The 18,503-nt window shown below is 39.5% G+C and overlaps 3 protein-coding genes across 3 annotated transcripts; all 3 read left to right on the plus strand.

The window, feature by feature from the left end:
• Window positions 1-781: 781 nt before the first annotated feature.
• Window positions 782-8,363, plus strand: pdha1a (pyruvate dehydrogenase E1 subunit alpha 1a). The gene is made up of 11 exons (XM_071528858.1): window positions 782-903; window positions 1,655-1,723; window positions 1,819-1,992; window positions 2,245-2,371; window positions 2,487-2,578; window positions 2,870-2,962; window positions 3,249-3,404; window positions 3,989-4,060; window positions 4,162-4,229; window positions 4,943-5,051; window positions 5,702-8,363. The coding sequence occupies exons 1-11, from the start codon at window positions 856-858 to the stop codon at window positions 5,864-5,866; spliced, it is 1,173 nt and encodes a 390-aa protein (XP_071384959.1). The 5' UTR covers window positions 782-855; the 3' UTR covers window positions 5,867-8,363.
• An 880-nt stretch (window positions 8,364-9,243) lies between these two features.
• Window positions 9,244-12,826, plus strand: prdx4 (peroxiredoxin 4). The gene is made up of 7 exons (XM_071528859.1): window positions 9,244-9,528; window positions 10,214-10,331; window positions 10,436-10,552; window positions 11,386-11,508; window positions 12,254-12,384; window positions 12,556-12,590; window positions 12,705-12,826. The coding sequence occupies exons 1-7, from the start codon at window positions 9,321-9,323 to the stop codon at window positions 12,753-12,755; spliced, it is 783 nt and encodes a 260-aa protein (XP_071384960.1). The 5' UTR covers window positions 9,244-9,320; the 3' UTR covers window positions 12,756-12,826.
• Window positions 12,827-15,361: 2,535 nt separating this feature from the next.
• Window positions 15,362-17,254, plus strand: LOC139651955 (diamine acetyltransferase 1-like). Its single transcript, XM_071528856.1, has 6 exons — window positions 15,362-15,565; window positions 15,750-15,801; window positions 15,942-16,025; window positions 16,158-16,259; window positions 16,413-16,453; window positions 16,567-17,254. Exons 1-6 carry the CDS (start codon window positions 15,500-15,502, stop codon window positions 16,732-16,734), a joined length of 513 nt encoding a protein of 170 aa, XP_071384957.1. The 5' UTR covers window positions 15,362-15,499; the 3' UTR covers window positions 16,735-17,254.
• Window positions 17,255-18,503: the final 1,249 nt, after the last annotated feature.

Raw genomic sequence — 18,503 nt, forward strand, 5'->3', positions numbered from 1 at the left:
CGAGGTGATTTAGCCTATTGTCAAAGTCCCTGTCTCTGCTGTTATAATGCAGACCTGGCTACTGCGAGTCCTCATCCACATCCAAACCAAATCAGGCCTCAGCGTCGATCAATAATAGCCTACGTTACAGACAATAGCTTACTTTCCCCAGTAACGAATTACAAATAGATTTTCGATATTACAGTTACAATCTAAAAATGTATTTTTGTTAGTAGCTACCTATAAATACCGGATTGAAGTTGAACAATCCAAAACTGTATCCTCCCGTTTTTTTTTGTTTTTTTGTTGTTGTTTTTTTGGCATATCATCATCCACTCACACAAGGCTAGCTTAGGCTACATGAGAAATAGCATTAAAGTTTAGCATAGCCTACTTTCTCTGAGTGCATATTCTCAGTAGGACCTAGTTTAATTTTACCGAGCAAAACTATGACAAGAACATTTGACAAAAATGCTATTTGGTTACCCCAATCATTCACTGGAGAGATAACCGAGTAATCACATTATTTGAAGGTAAGTTAAGAGGATGCCAACTGCCAAATTGAATTGTGTGGGGTGTAACGAAAAAGTAACGAGGAGTATGACGAATGACTCATCACAGGGAGTAAAGTAATACCATTTATTTTCAAATGAGTAACAAGTAATGAATAATAATGAGTTAATTTTTGACTAACGAGCCGAACCCTGTGCCCGACGTCATAACGTGCTAAACTCCAACAGCTGGTGGCGGCATCAACGTTTTCGAGCCGTAATTGAACACAGCGAAGAAGAAATGTGAGCAGACCGGAAGGACAGAGCCGCGACAAGAAGGACGGAGCCGTAAAGTGGGAAACAGTAGCGAGTTAGCTTAGGAAAGATGCTGGCCAATATCTCTAACGTGCTAAGAGCATGCGCTCAGCGAAATGTAAGTACCTAATTTTTAAGCTAAATATGATGTTAGCTTAAACGTTGCATCATGTTTACCATCTAAAACCACCGATTTTTACCCAAAATAAGATTAGCATTGGTGTTCTGACCTTGCCAGACTGAGGCCGAATGATAGCTTGCTTGGCTAGCGCAGCTAAAGTCAGCACAAAACTTAGGGTCAGTGTTTTGGCATGTGAAGACTCCACCCATTAAGTTTTTGATTTACTAGAATTTATCCCAATGGAAGAATGTAACGTTACAAGGTTGAATATTGTAATCATATGTTTAACTCGCACCTTTATTATCTCCCCACATACAGTATAAACAGAATGCAATTCAATACTAAATCAACAACAACAACAACAAATCTACCTGTATGGACAAAATCTCATCAATTGGGGGGTCCATGGTCTAATTTTGTCTTTTTGGGGGTCCTTGACAAGAAAAAGTTTGTGAGCCCTTGGTCTAACATTCAACGTTATTGTTATTGCACACCTGCAACCGTACTGTCAGCACAGTTGTCAGTTGCGACAGGTGAATATACTGGTAGATATCTGAGTAATGCGTTGAAGGTGTGGACTGCAGTTGAATTAGCATATTAGTTATATTAGATTTTTGTTTTCTCAATATCTTTCCTCCTGGGTATGTCCTTTCATCACATGTGCCTTTTTCTGCCTCTCCTAGCCTGTCTTATGTTTGCAGCACAGTTTATTTTTTACTCAACATTTTTCCCTTTTCTCCTGCTGCAGGGGACTGCAGCGGTCATGTCAGCACGCACATATGCTGACTTCACATCCCAGGCTACTTTTGAAGTAAAGGTAAGCTTCAAACACCAAGTTATATATGTTTTTATTAAACTTATATGTACACATTTCAAACTGTAAGTTACTACCATTTTTTCCCCTTCCTGTAGAAATGTGATGTCCACAAACTGGATGAGGCTCCGGCAACGGAGGTGGTTTTGACTCGTGAGGAGGGTCTGCAGTACTACCGCACCATGCAGACCATGAGGCGTATGGAGCTGAAGGCTGATCAGCTCTATAAGCAGAAGATCATCAGAGGATTTTGCCACTTGTATGATGGCCAGGTTGAGTGCCCAGTCATTTTCCCTAATATGTACAATTACAATGTGTAAAGCATTTCATTCTTCCACCATTTGAAATGGAGACACTGTAGCAAAAAGACTGCTATAAAATACTACCAAAATACTACCTGAAATTATACGTTATCTTAAGACAATTGCTCAGAGACTACAGCTTCATTAAGCCGCCACACAAACTGAATGGCACAGACTGTCAGATGGCACAAATAAAACCAGCTGTTTGTTTTCTCCTGATAGGAAGCTTGTGCGGTTGGTATCGAAGCAGCAATTAACCTGAAAGACCACCTGATCACTGCGTACCGCGCCCACGGCTACACCTTAACCAGGGGAGGGACTGTGAAGGAAATTATGGCCGAGCTCACAGGTGAGTTGGCTCTGCTGAAACAGCATCTCAGTGACATATTAAAGAATGATTTTGAGATCTAAGTTATTCTTCTGTCTTGTCATTCACCCCTGCTATCTCGCTCTGTTATTTTCAGGCCGAAGAGGTGGTATTGCAAAGGGGAAGGGAGGCTCTATGCATATGTACACTAAACACTTCTATGGAGGAAATGGTATTGTTGGAGCTCAGGTAATTCACTTGCTTTTCTTAGTGGAGTGTCTTAAGCCAGGGGGGTCAATGTAAATGTAACAGAGCTAAAGGAAGGTGACATTGGTCATCAACACGCTTAGCCATGCCTATATGTTCAAACAGCCTGTTTTGTGCAAGATTTTTGCTAGAAATGACATAGGAAGAAACCAGGAGGAAATGACATAGGAAGAACCCCCACCCCAAGTGCTTTACAAATAAAGATTAATAAAATGTTTATTATATAGAGGTTGTGTTCCTAATGTAACCTCAGTCATGTCTGGATCCCCTCAGGTCCCCCTGGGTGCTGGTGTAGCTCTTGCCTCCAAGTATCTGGGCACAGACGAGGTGTGTGTCTGTCTCTATGGTGACGGTGCAGCCAACCAGGTACGTCATAGAAAGTTTGTATATTGAATTGAGATACATTCTGACATTGACATTCAATTTAAGAATAAAAAATAAATAAATAAATATATATATATATATATATATACACATATACACATGTATGTATATGTATATATATAGATATAGATATATATACACAGTATATATGTCTATATATATGTATATGTTTTAAATTTATTGCAAGCAAAGGTCGTTGGAAAAAAATACGATAGAGTGAAAATCAGATCTCTTCGCCAAAAAATGTGACCATATTTGTGTTTCACAGGGTCAGATTTTTGAAACCTACAATATGGCATCTCTCTGGAAGTTGCCCGTCATCTTCATCTGTGAGAACAACAAATATGGCATGGGCACTTCAGTAGAGCGAGCTGCAGCCAGCACGGACTACTACAAGAGAGGAGACTTCATCCCTGGTCTCAGGGTAATGCTCTGTCTCGTTTATTTTAACCTTTTTTTTTTTGTTGTTACCACAGGGTAGATTAACTGAGCACACAGGCTCTTTAACACCACTGCTAGCCATTCAGAATCTCAGATGGAACAATTTGGGATTATATACTGTACCTTGCTCATGGGTCCTCAGCAGTATTTGTTAAAGAAGGGGAGTGCATTAGTCATTAGTTTCTTGCACCCACATTTTCCCTGCTGGTCTGAAAATTCAATCTTGCTATCCCAGCTGACTCCTAACTAACTTGAAAAGTGTTGTATTAAGGCTGAGCGGGAGCTCTGTTCTCCTAAGTTCATCATTCCTGTAACTGGGTTTAGTTGTGTTAACAAGTTAAAAGCCTTATAATTATTGTTTAAGTGAATGGTTTTTCTATCAAATGAGTGTACTTACAGATTTAGTTTGTCTATAAACGCATGTCATCGTTCAATATTGTCTGTCTCCGTCTCTGTTTTTAAATAATTGTGTTGGTGGGGGTTGTTGTCTTTTCACTTTTCCGCACCACTTGCTGGAAAAGAGGCACGCATTTATCTAATAAAATGGGGATATGTTATTGTTTCCAGGTGGATGGGATGGATATCCTGTGTGTCAGGGAGGCCACCAGGTTTGCAGCTAATCACTGCCGATCTGGGAAGGTGAGCTAACAACTTGCATTGTATTAAGGAGTCAGTGTGGTGTTTTTTCCCCCCCAAACTAAATTTGTTTCTTTGTTTTTTTTTATTCCACCTGTAATCAGGGTCCTATCCTCATGGAACTTCAGACCTACCGTTACCATGGACACAGTATGAGCGATCCTGGTGTCAGGTAAATGCTCACCTTTCTTGATTATAATAATAATAATGATAATAATAATAACTTTATTTATATAGCACCTTTAAAAACAGAGTTTATATTATACCTTTATTATACCTTTGTAACTTGTGAGTTCTGAGTAATTCATGCATTGATCGCTATTACTGCTTGTTTTTATGATTATCTTTAAAGCAATATTTAAACTATATATGTATAGATTTTTTAATGAATAATAATCTCAATGAAGTTTGCTGACCTAGAAATGTTATCCACACTCTGTTGCTGCCCCTTACTCCTGCTGTGTGCCACAGTAGTCTTCATGCACTCTCCTGCCCGCTGTAGTGGCTCTGCAATGCCCTGACCACAGCATAGGGATGGACTGAGCTCAGATACCAGTACTGTTATTGGCTGTTGGGCTGATACCAGGCTTAAATGTGAACATATCAGAAATAACAGAAAAGCAATTCGATTTTCTGCTAGTTCGCATGCAGAAGGATGTTAGATCTCTCTAATGGAGTAAAGGGGATAATATCATTATATTTTTGTCCAGCAACCTCAAAATAATGATCTTAGTCTTAATGTTGTTTAGTGAACATAATGTATTCTAGTACTGGTAATCAGGATTGTCCAGTACTTCAAGTTTAGTGGTCAGAATTTGTATCAGCTGTAGTATTGTGCTATTAGTGCATCCCTACCATTTCCCTGCCCCAATCTCTCCATCTCAGCTACCGCACACGTGAGGAGATCCAGGAGGTCCGCAGTAAGAGTGATCCCATCTCCTTGCTCAAGGACCGGATGCTCAGCAACAACATGGCCAGTGTGGAGGAGCTCAAGGTAGTTATATTTTCAAACTTGGAAACTGAAAAATGTTACTCCAGTGAGATGTCCAGGGTTACATTACCCTTGATGTTAGGGCTGGGCGATATGACTCAAAATCCATATCACGATATATTGTCACATTTACCTCGATAATGATAAATTAAATGATAATTTGTTTATTTTTTTACCTTGATGCACAAATATTTCAGTCTCTATTAGTGTCATTGCCATTGCCTTTACACCAGAAATTAAAATGCATCCAACAACACAAGCAGGTTAAACAAGTGGCAGGCTTCTCGAATAGTACTATATGTTGTCAAAATATCATAGAAACATACCTGTTGGATTTTCAGGATATTGATGGAACAGGAACGAGCGACACAAGGAATTAACTGTCAGTTTTAAAAGATGTGAATGTTGTGAGAGAAAGTGGCATACCCAGTTTAGGTGAAGGAAAGAGATCCAATTGAATGTGTGTACTGGAGACACATTGTAATGTCAAATGTAATCCAGGTAAATTATATCTAGACACAATACAAATTCAAGATGTGTGTTAATACCAGTTGTAAAGGGGGCCTATGTAAAAATACCTAATGAAACAAAAAAAGTGTTCATAACCAGTTCTATCTTATCTTTTCTCTGCCTTGTGTGTCCTGTCTATGTAGGAGATTGACGTGGAGGTGAGGAAAGAAATTGAAGATGCTGCTCAGTTTGCCACCACAGACCCTGAACCCCCACTGGACGAACTGTGCAACCACATCTTCCACAACGAACCACCGCTGGAGGTGCGCGGCACCAACCCCTGGACCAAGCTGAAGTCTATTAGCTAAAGTTTATTCATCCCTTCTTTCCTTCGCCTCTTCCCCACTATTCTTTATTTACTTGCTGCCCTCCCAAACAGTCTCGTTCTTAACATACAGTCATGATTCGCTCCTAGTCCACATACTGTACCCTAAACTAGTGCCTCAGACCCAGAGCATAATAATGTAAATGATCAGTTATGCTATTTTGAAACGTCAACAAGTAATTTAATGTTGATACTGTATGTTCATTTTAACAACAGGGGCCAAATTCACAAACATTTTCTCAGAGTAAAATTAACAAACACTGATAGGAAGAAAGTTAAGTGCTTAAATGCACTAAAAGGATAATACCAGTGTTTTTATTTTAAAGTTTGTGCCAATTGTCTAGGTTGTCCCTCTCCTTTACAATATTCATGATGGTGTCTACACACAGTCAGCGTAGTTGGAGATATCAGGGCTCATTTCCTACCTTGAGAAGATACTATTTGCTGCCTCTTTCTTCTACTTTGAAATTACCGGTGCTAGATAATCCCTCACAGTAAACATGAAGCATTGCAAAATGACTGAGGGAAATGTAAACTAGACGTAGACAGTAGCTAGAACTCTAAATGACACCAGTATTTTCCTTTTAAAACAACCGTAAGTGCAATTGTTGATTACTTAGTTACAGTGTTGCCAAATTCTTTGCCGAAGCCCTTATGTTTTTTACGTGAGAATATTTAACTATTGGCTACCTCACCTCATGTTGGGACTTCCATTTTACCTTCAGAAATATTGAATTACAGGCCTTGTCTTTGACAATCATTTGACGCTACCCCAGTGTGAAGTTAACAGTGAGAGGAAAACATTAGAAATATTAACTTAGCTTCTCAAAACACCTTTTATCCTAAAGGTTTTTTTTTTTTTTTTAAAGACAAACTCAAGTAAATACTATTTCAAGAATATTAACCTCGATTTAACTTATTGCTGAGGGCAAAAATCACAAAAATAGCACTTAAGGAGTTTTTTGGGTTTTATTTAACTTAAGAACGTTTTGTAAATCTGGCCCCAAGTGAATATATTTGGTTGACAGATCCTAAATTTGCTTGTTTGGCGGTTATCTTGGGTCATTTTCGAGGTGCCATTATCCATATGCCATGTGTCACTATCCATCCAAAAAGAGACCGCCTGGCCTGTGGAAATGGCTTTGTATTAACTCAAGTGAACATAATAAATTATTCTGTGTGAGTTAACTAATTCTTGTCATTTTCACATAGTCCCTTGTTACAAAGGCAGCAGAAAAGGCAGCAGGGTAAAAAGACAAACTTTAGAGAAGTGTGACTTGGAAAGGACTGTTGTTACCCCATATGTTTTTCTTTGAATATATGTAATAAAAGGAGTAAAGAGTTAGCAAGGGAACGGCATCAGGTTTAAAGCATTTTCTTTTATCTTGCCAAACCAAACATGTGCCTGGCAGATCTTGTACTGTTGTTGCTAAGAAGATGAATGTGTCAAATGTCATGTTTGTGTAACACTCCAAGGTGAACAGGCAGACTCTTAAGATCCCCATAGAAAAATTCTTGGTGATTCTATGCATCAAAAAGACAGATGTTTGAATACATATTCAGTGAGTGTGTTTATTCATATGTTAATTTTGGAGATACCTAGGTGTCCTGTCTTTGAGTTGTCTCATGTAAACATTACATCCTATTTACAATAACCTCGGATGAGCTCTTATCCCGATTTCAACAAACCTGGATTAGAAAGCTAGATCACACTAAGCAGCTGGGATGCTAAGGCACGTATGCACCTTATCCCATTTATGTATACAGGGGTATTTATTTTCCCAAATATGCATATTTAAAACAACAATGACTGTAACCGGGATATGAGCTACTATCTGGAACAGCTGTGCATGTTAACACACTTTTACTCTTAGTCTCATTGTCTTCATCAGTCAAATCTTTCTGGTAGCATTACTCTCTTTCAAATCAAAAAGAGATGCTGGATTAATTATTTGTTCATCATTAGCTATTATCTGCCATGTGCATTTATTGCTGAGAATGTGTTTTGTGATAAACATGCCAGCAGTGGTACATTTTAAGTTGGAATTTACAGGGATACTTGGACATTTTGAATTTTCTTGTGCAAGTACTTGACCACATTGTGGTGAAAAAGTTTCACACCAACACCTCAGTTAAAAAATACGGTTCAAACCAACACTTGCAGCTAACAGCAAGCTACCACATTAGCTTGCAGCTATTGGCACCCATCATTTAAGAAATTCTAACAATGCTTGCAATCCTTTATCGGGTAGCAGGAGTAAGACAGTCTTTTCTCTGTAATGTGACAAGTGCTTAATGAAATAAGACGATAAACTAATTCAGAATGTCAGTGTACCTGTTTTAATAGAACTGAAAAACACCTATGAGAGTCTTTGTGGTAGTAAACTGTTACATTGCAGATGGCAGATTATACAAGGAAATGCACATGGAAACATTGGTTTTATGTATGTGTACCCTTGTAATAAAAAGATTGGAAGATGTATGCGTGCCCGTGTTTGTATGTACCTCATTTGCGAAAACTGTACAAAAATAGCCATTGCACTTGTATAAATGCAATGGGGTATGGTTTTCATGTTCATACCTTTCCATTTGGTTCTTCGACAGCCCCAATGCAGATAGCTTCTTCAGTATGAGGATGAGGAGGATGTCTTCCACTATGAAGAGGAAAGTTAAAGTGCAGTCATGGTTGAAGATATTGACACATTTTTTTTTTTTCAAATGATGCATCATTTTTTCCAGAAGATTGTTGCAATTAAAATATATTTTGGTGTCCAAACATGTATTTCTTTGCAGTGGGACAAAATAAAAACACAATTTTGCATATATTCCACATAGAAATCCTAAAATGGCTCAGACAATGTTGCACCATTTAGAAATGGATACAATGATTTAATTTCAAGCAGGAGGTTCTCATTTACTGTGGAACTGAACTCACCTTGAATGGAGAAAATAACTCATTCGGTTGTTTTATTTCACTGTGTACCACAATAAGCAGGGAGAGAATAAAGAACACCAGAGATTTATCTGAACCAAGGAATCTATTAAGATCTTTTAAGTATGGGTATTGTCAAGGCTAGAAGTCTCATCTCCAGAGATCTTCCACAATATGCAATGTTAGATTTTTTAGAGTTCAGTTTTCATGTTACATAATGTATTCAGGTGTACATAAATATATATATATAATTATTTAGAGATTCGACTACAGTTGTGTGATTTTATTAACGTCTTTTTTTGCATCACGAATTTAATGGTGATTCAAAACCACACAGCAGGTCCAGCTTCAGCCCACATCCTCGAAAATTTGGATGGGCCTTGACGGATAGGACACATGCTTTTATTTTGAAACGCCGCACCGGATGAGGCTGCACAGCTCCTGCCAGATTGGTGGATGATTGAGGCGGCTAGTGGCTAGTATTTGCTCTCAAAGGAACGGCGGAATGGAAGTTTTGCCCCACGCGACCACCATGAAGGAGGTTTTCTGTGCGCTGTGCACTCTTCTCCTCATCACCAAAGCCACATCTGCAGAGGAAAGCGCAAATGTGAAAAACTCCCAGTGCCACAACTACGCGGGAGGACACGTCTACCCCGGGGAGGCTTCCCGTGTGCCTGTGTCGGACCACTCCCTGCACCTCAGCAAAGCGAAAAGTGAGTTCCCGAGACGTAGCATTATGTTGCATTGTCCACTGGCTGCAAACTACATAAGGTGCATGGTAATTTTCCTCACTGACAACGCAGGTGCTGTTGCAGCTAGTGCTAGCTACAGCTTGGCTGTCCTGCAGCGGTGCCTCGTACAGTCAGAACAATAGCAACAGCCAGCGAAATGTCAGTGTCTTTTTGTAGTTTATGCTATCACGTGATGGGCTGTGACTTTGGGTGTATTTCTGAGGAGGCAATGTGGGGTTTTTATCGCCACTTTTAACAGTAGGCCTAACTTTTTAACAAACCACTTTGGTAGGACACGTCATTCTATGAATTTCAGTGGTTGTGTTCCTCCCTCCGCCCCTCCGGAGATATTGACGACTGAATCACTCCTGGCAGTGTGGCACAGCACCAACCCTGGTTAATATCATAGACAGGTTAACATAGGAAGATTTTAGCATGACAGTATTCCTCTAACAAGGGGGCGGGTGAAGAGTTGTTGACAGGAAGTGGAGAAAGCACTATAGAGGAAGTGGTGAAGCTCAATAATAATCTCTAATCTGTTATTTTCCCTCATAAAATAACAGAGATGACATTTGAACATTTGCACAAACAAAGAATAGGTCATGGATGCTCCAAAGGACAGTTATGGTTGATATTCATGGTTTGATTGTTTTTTTTCCCACTCCAGTTTCCAAGCCTGCACCACACTGGGAGGGAACAGCTGTTATAAACAGTGAATTCAAGGAGCTGAAACTGTCCGACTACAGAGGCAAATATCTCGTCTTCTTCTTCTACCCCCTGGACTTGTGAGTAATGTTTGAGACAGACGTTCGTACCATAATGACTTTTCATTTGAGTTTTGGCTCTGAGGTTGTGGGTTTTTATGTGTATTTGTTTAATCTTTTTGCAGCACGTTTGTCTGCCCCACTGAGATCATTGCATTCAGCGACCGTGTGCATGAGTTTCAGGCCATCAATGCAGAGGTGGTCGCCTGCTCTGTTGACTCCCAGTTCACCCACCTGGCCTGGTAAGCTTTCCATCCCACTAAACACACTCAATCTACACTTTTATACATCTGGTTTTCCTGTCAAAAAATAGAAACCATTGTAGCCTGACTGAGTTGGTGCCATGATGGAAATACTTGAGAATTTTCTTTTCTATTTCAACCATATGTTGATAATCTGTTGCATTTTATTTTAGAAACAAGCCAAGCTTTTGATTTTAGTGTGGAAGAAAATTGCTTGCTGCAGCATTAATACCTGCACTTGTTTACCTGTTGTACATGAATGCATCAGCTCTTTGTCTTTCCATGTTGGAGACAACTGAACCCTCTCTCTAAAAGCCCTCACTTGTCATGGCATATTTGTTTTTATGGCTGATTGGTCAACCTTGTTTTTTAATCATAATGCAATTATACGATCTTTCACATTTGTTTATATCACAAAAAAACATTTGGATGTCAGCATAGTTTAAGGGACCATGATTCTGCTCTACTGACTGTCCCTTAAAAACAGTTTGACCCTTCATCTTCTGTGGAATAGCAGGGAGAAAGACTGAAACTTAATGAGCTAGTTTCTCTCCTTGCTCTTAGTCTTAATAGATGATTTTTTGGGTGGATGTGGGGTGTGTGAAAAAGTTGTTTGCCATCCAAACCTTCGTTATATGCTCTCCCTCTCTCGCTCCTCAGCATTTCTATTGTCTTGATAATGTTGTAGTCTGATTGTTTGTTTTTGGTTTGATTAATTTTGCTCCTGCCCTCTTGGCTAAAATTAAAGACATTTTGGATCACAGTAGAATGAAAGAGTCTGAGGAAATGTACACACACAGGTCTGTTTTTCTAATATTTCTTGTTATCAACAGGATCAATACCCCCAGGAAACAGGGTGGACTTGGGCAAATGAAAATTCCACTGTTGTCTGACCTCACTCACCAGATTTCCAAAGACTATGGAGTCTTCCTGGAGGACCAGGGACACACACTCAGGTAGAGCATCACATATCTACATTACATTGTAGATCATTAACTTCATATAATGAAACAACACTTGTTATAAGGCCATAATGCCATGCCATGAACTATACAACTAACAGAATAAGGAGAGAAGTGACCTTTGAGTTGCTGCAGGAGTGAATAAGAACTGATTGGATATAGGAACAGGTGTGAACTAGAAGGGCACTCGGAGAGCGCAGACCTCCGCCAAAGCCAATAGTCCAGTCTGCTATGATATGCAAATTTCGTGAGTCGGATCCGATCCACTCCAAAATTTAATGGGTTCTTCCTTGGCCCGTGCTACACCCTTCCCCGAAGTTTCATGAAAATCGGCCCAGTAGTTTTTCCGTAATCCTGCTGACAAACAAACAAACAAACAAACGGCACCAAAAACATAACCTCCGTGGCGGAGGTAATGATAGCTGGGAATCAGCATCTCTCCTCGGTCTTCCTACATATATCCACATAATCATGGACATACACCAGCTTTCATACAGCTGTGGTATGTCAGAATTTCCAAAATTGTAGTTTGTCTGGCATCAATATCTGTATCTTTCTGTAACATCTTAAACTGCCTGCGAATCAAATTTGTTGCTTTTACTAACTTTTTTGAAATGCATCTAAATTGCCCCACTAAATGGGGATTTTTCATACCGAAAAAGTGGAAAGATTTATACAAGGGAACGTTACTGTGTTTTTCACTTGTCTCACTTGTCCCACTTGTCCTTGTCTCTCTCAGGGGGCTCTTCATCATCGATGACAAAGGTGTGCTGAGGCAGATCACCATGAACGACCTGCCAGTGGGACGATCTGTGGATGAGACTCTGCGGCTGGTCCAGGCCTTTCAGTACACTGACAAACACGGCGAAGGTACGTGAAACTCAATATTAATTATAATTTTAATAAATGTCATACATCCATTTTGTTCCCTTGTTGTGACAAAGTCATTCGGTAGCACAGTGAAACTAGTAGCTGGTTTTCAGTGGATGCTTTGAGCTGTCGCTCTTAAGGTACTGACTGGAATGATGTCATTTTTTTCAGTTTGTCCAGCAGGATGGAAGCCAGGCAGTGACACAGTGAGTATCACTGGTTGATAACATGTTCTACTGAATGCGGTTGTGGTGTAGGTATGCATTTGTTATGATAAGAAATATTTCTTGTGTACTAATGCAACACATTTTCTCCCACAGATTATTCCAGACCCTTCGGGCAAGCTGAAGTATTTTGATAAACTGAACTGACCTGCCTTTCTGTGTTACCAGTCTGTGAAAGCCACCACTCACTAAAAGTTCAAATAAAGACCTTTTCGTAAGATGCTGTCTTGTCTGGTCCTTAGGAATTTACCAGCTTGTCTGACTGAAACACCACAGGAAATGGTAACTCAGTTCATGACTTTCGCTTTTTAACCCTGAAAGTTTCAGAGGCTGCACCACACTGGGAAGGAACAGCTGTCATTGACGGTGAATTCAGTGAATGTTTGATAGATTCTCTGAGGCGGCAAGCCAACAGCTGATTACAAAGTATTACAGAATTGGGTAATAAAACAGCAGTGATGAAATACGATTGTAGTCAGACATGTTACCATACTTGCTGGGGGTCACCGTGACCATTTTGAACTTGCTCAAGCACAGTCAATCAAAATTTTTACCTTTCCAAGTGCAGGTTGAGTCAACCACCCTTCACTGAGTTTTTATTCGGGGAATGAAGAACAAATATTTGGGAGTGTTCTAAGTACAGATTACAAATTTTGAGTATGTTTTTCCATGTATTTTTAGGAATATATCAGCACCTTAGAGAAACTGAGTTTGGACATTGCCAAAAAAAAGTCAATACATGTTGTTACATGTTAAATGTGAATTCCATTGGAGCTTGTTATTCTGACAGTTGCCTAAAATTTCCCACAGTTTTTTTTTTTAATTGAGTTGTTGGCTCTCAAGGTAAAGTTAAGTCCAATGGCATTATGAAAATGCACTGCCTGAGGTGGATGAAAGCAATGTTAGCCATGTTCCTGTTCCTACATGAAACTTTTTTTTTTTTTCCTAGATAACATAGGAACAGGAAAGTGAAAGTGTAGTAAATGGCAGCCACAGCTGAGAAGAAAAGCAGTGCTCAGAGAACAAAACGCAAAGTAAAAGACTCTAGTGGTGTGTGTGTGAATTAATGTGCCAAAGCTTCTGTATTGCACATTGGACAGTTGACTGCAAGTCTATTTAATCTTCCTCTATTGAAGCTTGTGGAGAAAACGGTGTTGGTGGATTTTATGAAACTGAACTATTAAAAAGCTGAATACAGCTACTGGGGTGGATCTGAATTTTGTATGTTAAACGGTTCAGGAACACTGATTTTGGAACCGCCTGCTGTAATTTAACATTGAGTAATTAAATATACAAATGAACCACCTTTAAAGAGCCATAAAGAGGGAGAAACATTCATGCTTACCCTTGAGCTTTAGGGCCTTGCATGAAGAGACCACGATAGGAAGTGTAACTAAAATACATGCAAAAAAAAACACACTAAATGGCAGGTTGGTTAGGGAGGATGTTGGTTTCTTCCCTGGTGCTAAAGGTAGCAAAAATAAGAAATTGCATACTGGCCTGTTTCAAAGACAAGTATTGAAAACTAGCCAACTAATACATAACTCTGTTCAGTGCCCTCAAATAACATGCAAGAGTGCTTTTTATTGTGCTATCTGGTAATCTGTCATGCAGTCATTTGGCCACCCTAAAACAGTAAACTGTCTGTGGCAGGCAGGTTTCTTTTTCTTTAGCAAAGCACCAGAGGTCAGGGATGTGATGTTGTGAGAAGCTGCAAACTCTTGAGTTCAGATGGGAACTATACAAAGGCTCCAGCACTGTGCAAGTAAAGTTTGAGTTAGGTAAGGTAACCCTAACCCCATCAGTACAAAATCTCAAATGCATACACACAAAAGGCACTTTCCTGGCCTACCATCAACGCTACTTGGTGACTGTAAGGTTAGCCATGTTTCCAAACATGCAGCATTTATGGCACTGGACTTGCATTTGTCTAGCGGCTGTTTGGCCTCATGAATCTGTTTAAGTAAGAGTGTTTTCCAGGTCAACCAATGACAAATCTCACCTCATGCAGTTTGTCATAGTGTTGGCTGGTAGATAGTAGTGACCATGTGCCTCATAAACAAAACTGATATAGCCAGTAGTTAGCCAATTAATCTACCGTCTGCTCATTCTTACAGTGATGACCTGAACAAATTCATTTTCCACCTTTCCTATGGCAGGAAAATGGACACAGACAGGATTCAAATTAATTGTTCATAATGAACAATATGAAAGGTTACAAACTTGTTTTTAAACAAAGTGGAGGTGAGATGTCAGCAGAAAGCTAACAATATAACTAGCCATTGTATAAAGATAAAGTGGCGATCAATAAAAACTTATTTCCTATCTAAAAAAACATGACTTTGTGCTTGTGTGTCTGTGTCAGTGCATCTCTGTGAATGTTTGCAGAGCAGAAGCAGAAATGACCTACTGAAAAACAATCAGACAATCTGAATCTTTTATTTCTGTGAGAAAGAGATTTCACACTTTTCCCACATATAAGTTACTCTTTACTCAGCTGTGTACCCATACTATATGTAAAGGTGGTCTCGTCTATGTACTCATCTACACTAGGCCAAGTTAATATTTAACTTTTCAACAACATTCAAGTCAGGCACTGTGACCAACATAAAGATAAGCAGTTACAGGAAAAAAACAGAGGCATGATCTAAAGGGCTGTTTGCCCAAATATGGATTTCTGAACACATTTACTTCCTCATAGGAATAGATAAAGAGGGTGGAGGTGCTCAGTGAAGCCACTACACTTTGTGTGAAGAGGCCAATGCAGTTGTGCATAAGGTTTTCTAAATTTACGGGGGGTGAACTCCTGAGGAGCGAATGAAGAAACAGATTTTGCTTACTTTTACATTCAGAGGACTAGTGAGGAAAGGAAAAAAGAGTAAAAAGAGAAAATGGACAAGTTTATATTACGGAAGGCCGAACCCAAGGACGTGTCAGATATCTTGCGACTCATAAAGGTAAGCTAAATGGCATAGCCTAACATTTTGTCAACCAATAAGATATGTGGCCTATTTGGTGGCAAATCAACTAAATATGCTAATTCACTGAGGTTCTAGTTAAACTTAAGTCATGTTTCCTCAGATGTGGGATAGGCATAATTAATTTGCTTTATTGCTTCCTTTCTTTCTTTGCAACTTTTAGGAACTTGCTAAATTTGAAGAGATGGAGGAGCAGGTCATATTGACCGAGAAAGGTGCTTTATTTTACCCTTCAGTATATTTAACTATGTTCATATTTTATACACATATTTACCGATGTTTTTATTATTTTTACCTAGATGTATATATTCTTACAAAGAAAATAAAGTTAGGTCAATATCCCACCCACTCTTAGAGCTACTTGAAGACGGCTTTGGGGATCATCCGTTCTACCATTGTTTTGTTGCTGAAGTTCCAAAAGATCAACAGAGCTCAGAGGGTAAAGAAATCGAACCCCCCCCCCCCCCCCCCCCCCCCCCCCCCCCCCAAAAAAAAACACAAAAATAGCCATGCACTTAACATTCTAGAATGTGCGAATCATACAATAAGCTTCTTTTATGTTTTTTTTTAGGATACACTGTGATTGGCTTTGCCATGTACTACTTCACATACGACCCTTGGATTGGGAAGCTGCTTTACTTGGAGGACTTCTACGTCATGGAGGAGTTTAGGGGTAAGGCAGGTTGACATGCCAGATGTTATATGATGGGCGGTAAAGGTTAATCAGTTCTGGAGAGGCTGTTGCAGCAATAAGGGGCATTTTAACACTGTCCCCTAAACTGCTTGAGTTGCAGTCTGTATATTTAATCTGCTATCTTCTCTCCAGGTCTCGGCATTGGTTCACATATCCTGAAGCTTCTGAGTGAGGTACAGTAGCCCATGTAGTTCTTCATTTGGTGATAGGTTGAACTTCATTTTGACTGCATTCTGTACTCCAGTTGCTGCTTCTAGTAATGTTTTTCTCATCTGCCCCCCCTCAGACAGCCGTGAAGACCCGCTGTAGCAGCATGCACTTCATTGTAGCAGAAAACAACAAGCAGTCTATCGAGTTCTACAAGCGCAGGGGAGCAGCTGATCTCTCCTTTGAGGAAGGCTGGCGTCTTTTTGCGATTGACAAGGAGGAGCTGCTAAAAATGACTTCCAAATAGAGCTGATTGACTTGTACTGATTACTGATAACAATGATCCTGTTTTGCTGTCAGTAATTTGGCAGTTTCGAATAAATACATTCATCAGTTGACTTTCCTCCATGCATGTTACCTTTAATATCAATTTCTGCTGGTCTAAAATTTAGAAAGACTTCTGCTTGTTGGTGATGCGACTTCAAGGTCACAGAACTCATGCTAAAGCTTTACCTCATGTTTTGCTTTATTCTACTTACTTATTATTCTAATTTGTGTTTTGTTTTTCCATCTTATGTTATTCAGCATGTCTAGCCATGAAGATTAAATGTGGATTTGTTTTGATAAACGAGAAAAACAAGTGTTCAAAGTTTCTAAAATGCCTTTTTCCTAAAGCTAGCGTTAGTGTACTTGTTCAAGATACAGTTTTTAGTGTATTTGTTCATTTATTGTCAAACCCCATGCTCAGAATTGAATAAGAAGGTATTGTTTGAGTAGCACTTTGTGAATAACAGGGCAAAGTTCCCCCATAAAATTCCTTGCTTGATAAAACGGAAAAAGTGAACTGTGTTTTTATCTAAGCTTGCCAGGTGCTGCACAGCAGAATGATAAGGGTGTTTATTTATTCTTAATAGTCAGATGTTCTTCATATTTTAACAACTGAAAAAGTCTCACGTACCTTTGATTCATGGACATATATGCATAGCGATATTTATGTTTTGCACTCACATTTTTGTGACTGAAAGGAAACGTAGGGCTTTAATCACATACATTTCCGAATAAATAGCCTGCTGAATTAAAGGGTACCCAGGAATGAACCCTGAGGCATGCCACTGCAGACACCTAACCAACATGAAGTCAGCCCATCAGACTGCACACACTGGACCTACCAGCATGGTGTTATAGGCCTACCTCCTGACAACACCTGAAACTGATCTGTCCCTACCCCACTCCTTTACAACAAGAATACGGGCTTTCCTGGGCGCTGCCTTGTCACCCCAGCTAGAGCAAAACAACAGCTTTCACTTTGCTTTTTAATTTATGGAATGAGGTGATTACTAGCCTACTACTACTAGTAATAATACCGTAATAATAATAATAATATTAATAACAATTTTATTTACTAACATAACGTCAGTAAATCTCACCAAATACAGACTAATTCAATTTATATTCTGGTTATTGGACATTTTACTGGGAATTCAGAAGCAATGCATTGATTTTGCTATTATCAATTATGAAATGCTTGAACCTGAAGTGATGACACTTACCTCCCTTTCAATGGTTTAAATTGTTGGCGGGCAGACAGTGAAAACCACTGACCAGCATGTATGAAGTGGAGGGTAAACCCACCTAAACTCATTTAAAAGACACCTTTTTAGCCTTACATAATATTCGTGATAAGTCAGTGCTTTTCAGAAAATATAATTGCGGTTTGTTTAAATGGTGGATGTTTGCCTCATCATGATGATCACCGTCTCGAGGTCATAGTTTACACACCTTTTTTATTTTCCACTACATCACTGCAGACGAGACTATTTTTGGGCAACTGAAATACAGCTGCTAACAAAACAGCCTGCACCTTAAGGGGACTAACTGAACTAAACGCTGTGAAATGTTTGAACACTTCTTGGCTTGAGCGTGGTTTCAGAAAGTATGGCCTGTTTGGTGACTGCCAGTGTGATTTCCACCACAACCCTTCCGCATTTTCCTGCTAGTCTCAGGCTGTGACGTGTAGTGCTGACGGCGGCCTCGGAGCTGGAGGAGCAGGGGGCTGTAGCATGACAAGATTTGGCT

The sequence above is a fragment of the Centroberyx affinis genome, unplaced genomic scaffold (assembly GCF_046629955.1).
Source record: "Centroberyx affinis isolate AG114_WGS23_722 - 3 ecotype Tasmania unplaced genomic scaffold, CSIRO-AGI_Caff_v1 ptg001735l_1, whole genome shotgun sequence".
Lineage (NCBI taxonomy): Eukaryota > Metazoa > Chordata > Actinopteri > Beryciformes > Berycidae > Centroberyx > Centroberyx affinis.

Bases quoted from the DNA above. Each gene is read 5' to 3' on its own strand.
- prdx4 (XM_071528859.1), top strand. From the start codon at position 9,321: ATGGAAGTTTTGCCCCACGCGACCACCATGAAGGAGGTTTTCTGTGCG. The intron at 10,332-10,435 runs GTGAGTAATGTT...ATCTTTTTGCAG, and splicing joins TTCTTCTACCCCCTGGACTT to CACGTTTGTCTGCCCCACTG. The intron at 12,385-12,555 runs GTACGTGAAACT...CATTTTTTTCAG, and splicing joins CACTGACAAACACGGCGAAG to TTTGTCCAGCAGGATGGAAG.
- pdha1a (XM_071528858.1), top strand. From the start codon at position 856: ATGCTGGCCAATATCTCTAACGTGCTAAGAGCATGCGCTCAGCGAAAT. The intron at 1,993-2,244 runs GTTGAGTGCCCA...TTCTCCTGATAG, and splicing joins GCCACTTGTATGATGGCCAG to GAAGCTTGTGCGGTTGGTAT. The intron at 5,052-5,701 runs GTAGTTATATTT...CTGTCTATGTAG, and splicing joins CCAGTGTGGAGGAGCTCAAG to GAGATTGACGTGGAGGTGAG.
- LOC139651955 (XM_071528856.1), top strand. From the start codon at position 15,500: ATGGACAAGTTTATATTACGGAAGGCCGAACCCAAGGACGTGTCAGAT. The intron at 15,566-15,749 runs GTAAGCTAAATG...TGCAACTTTTAG, and splicing joins ATATCTTGCGACTCATAAAG to GAACTTGCTAAATTTGAAGA. The intron at 16,260-16,412 runs GTAAGGCAGGTT...TCTTCTCTCCAG, and splicing joins CGTCATGGAGGAGTTTAGGG to GTCTCGGCATTGGTTCACAT.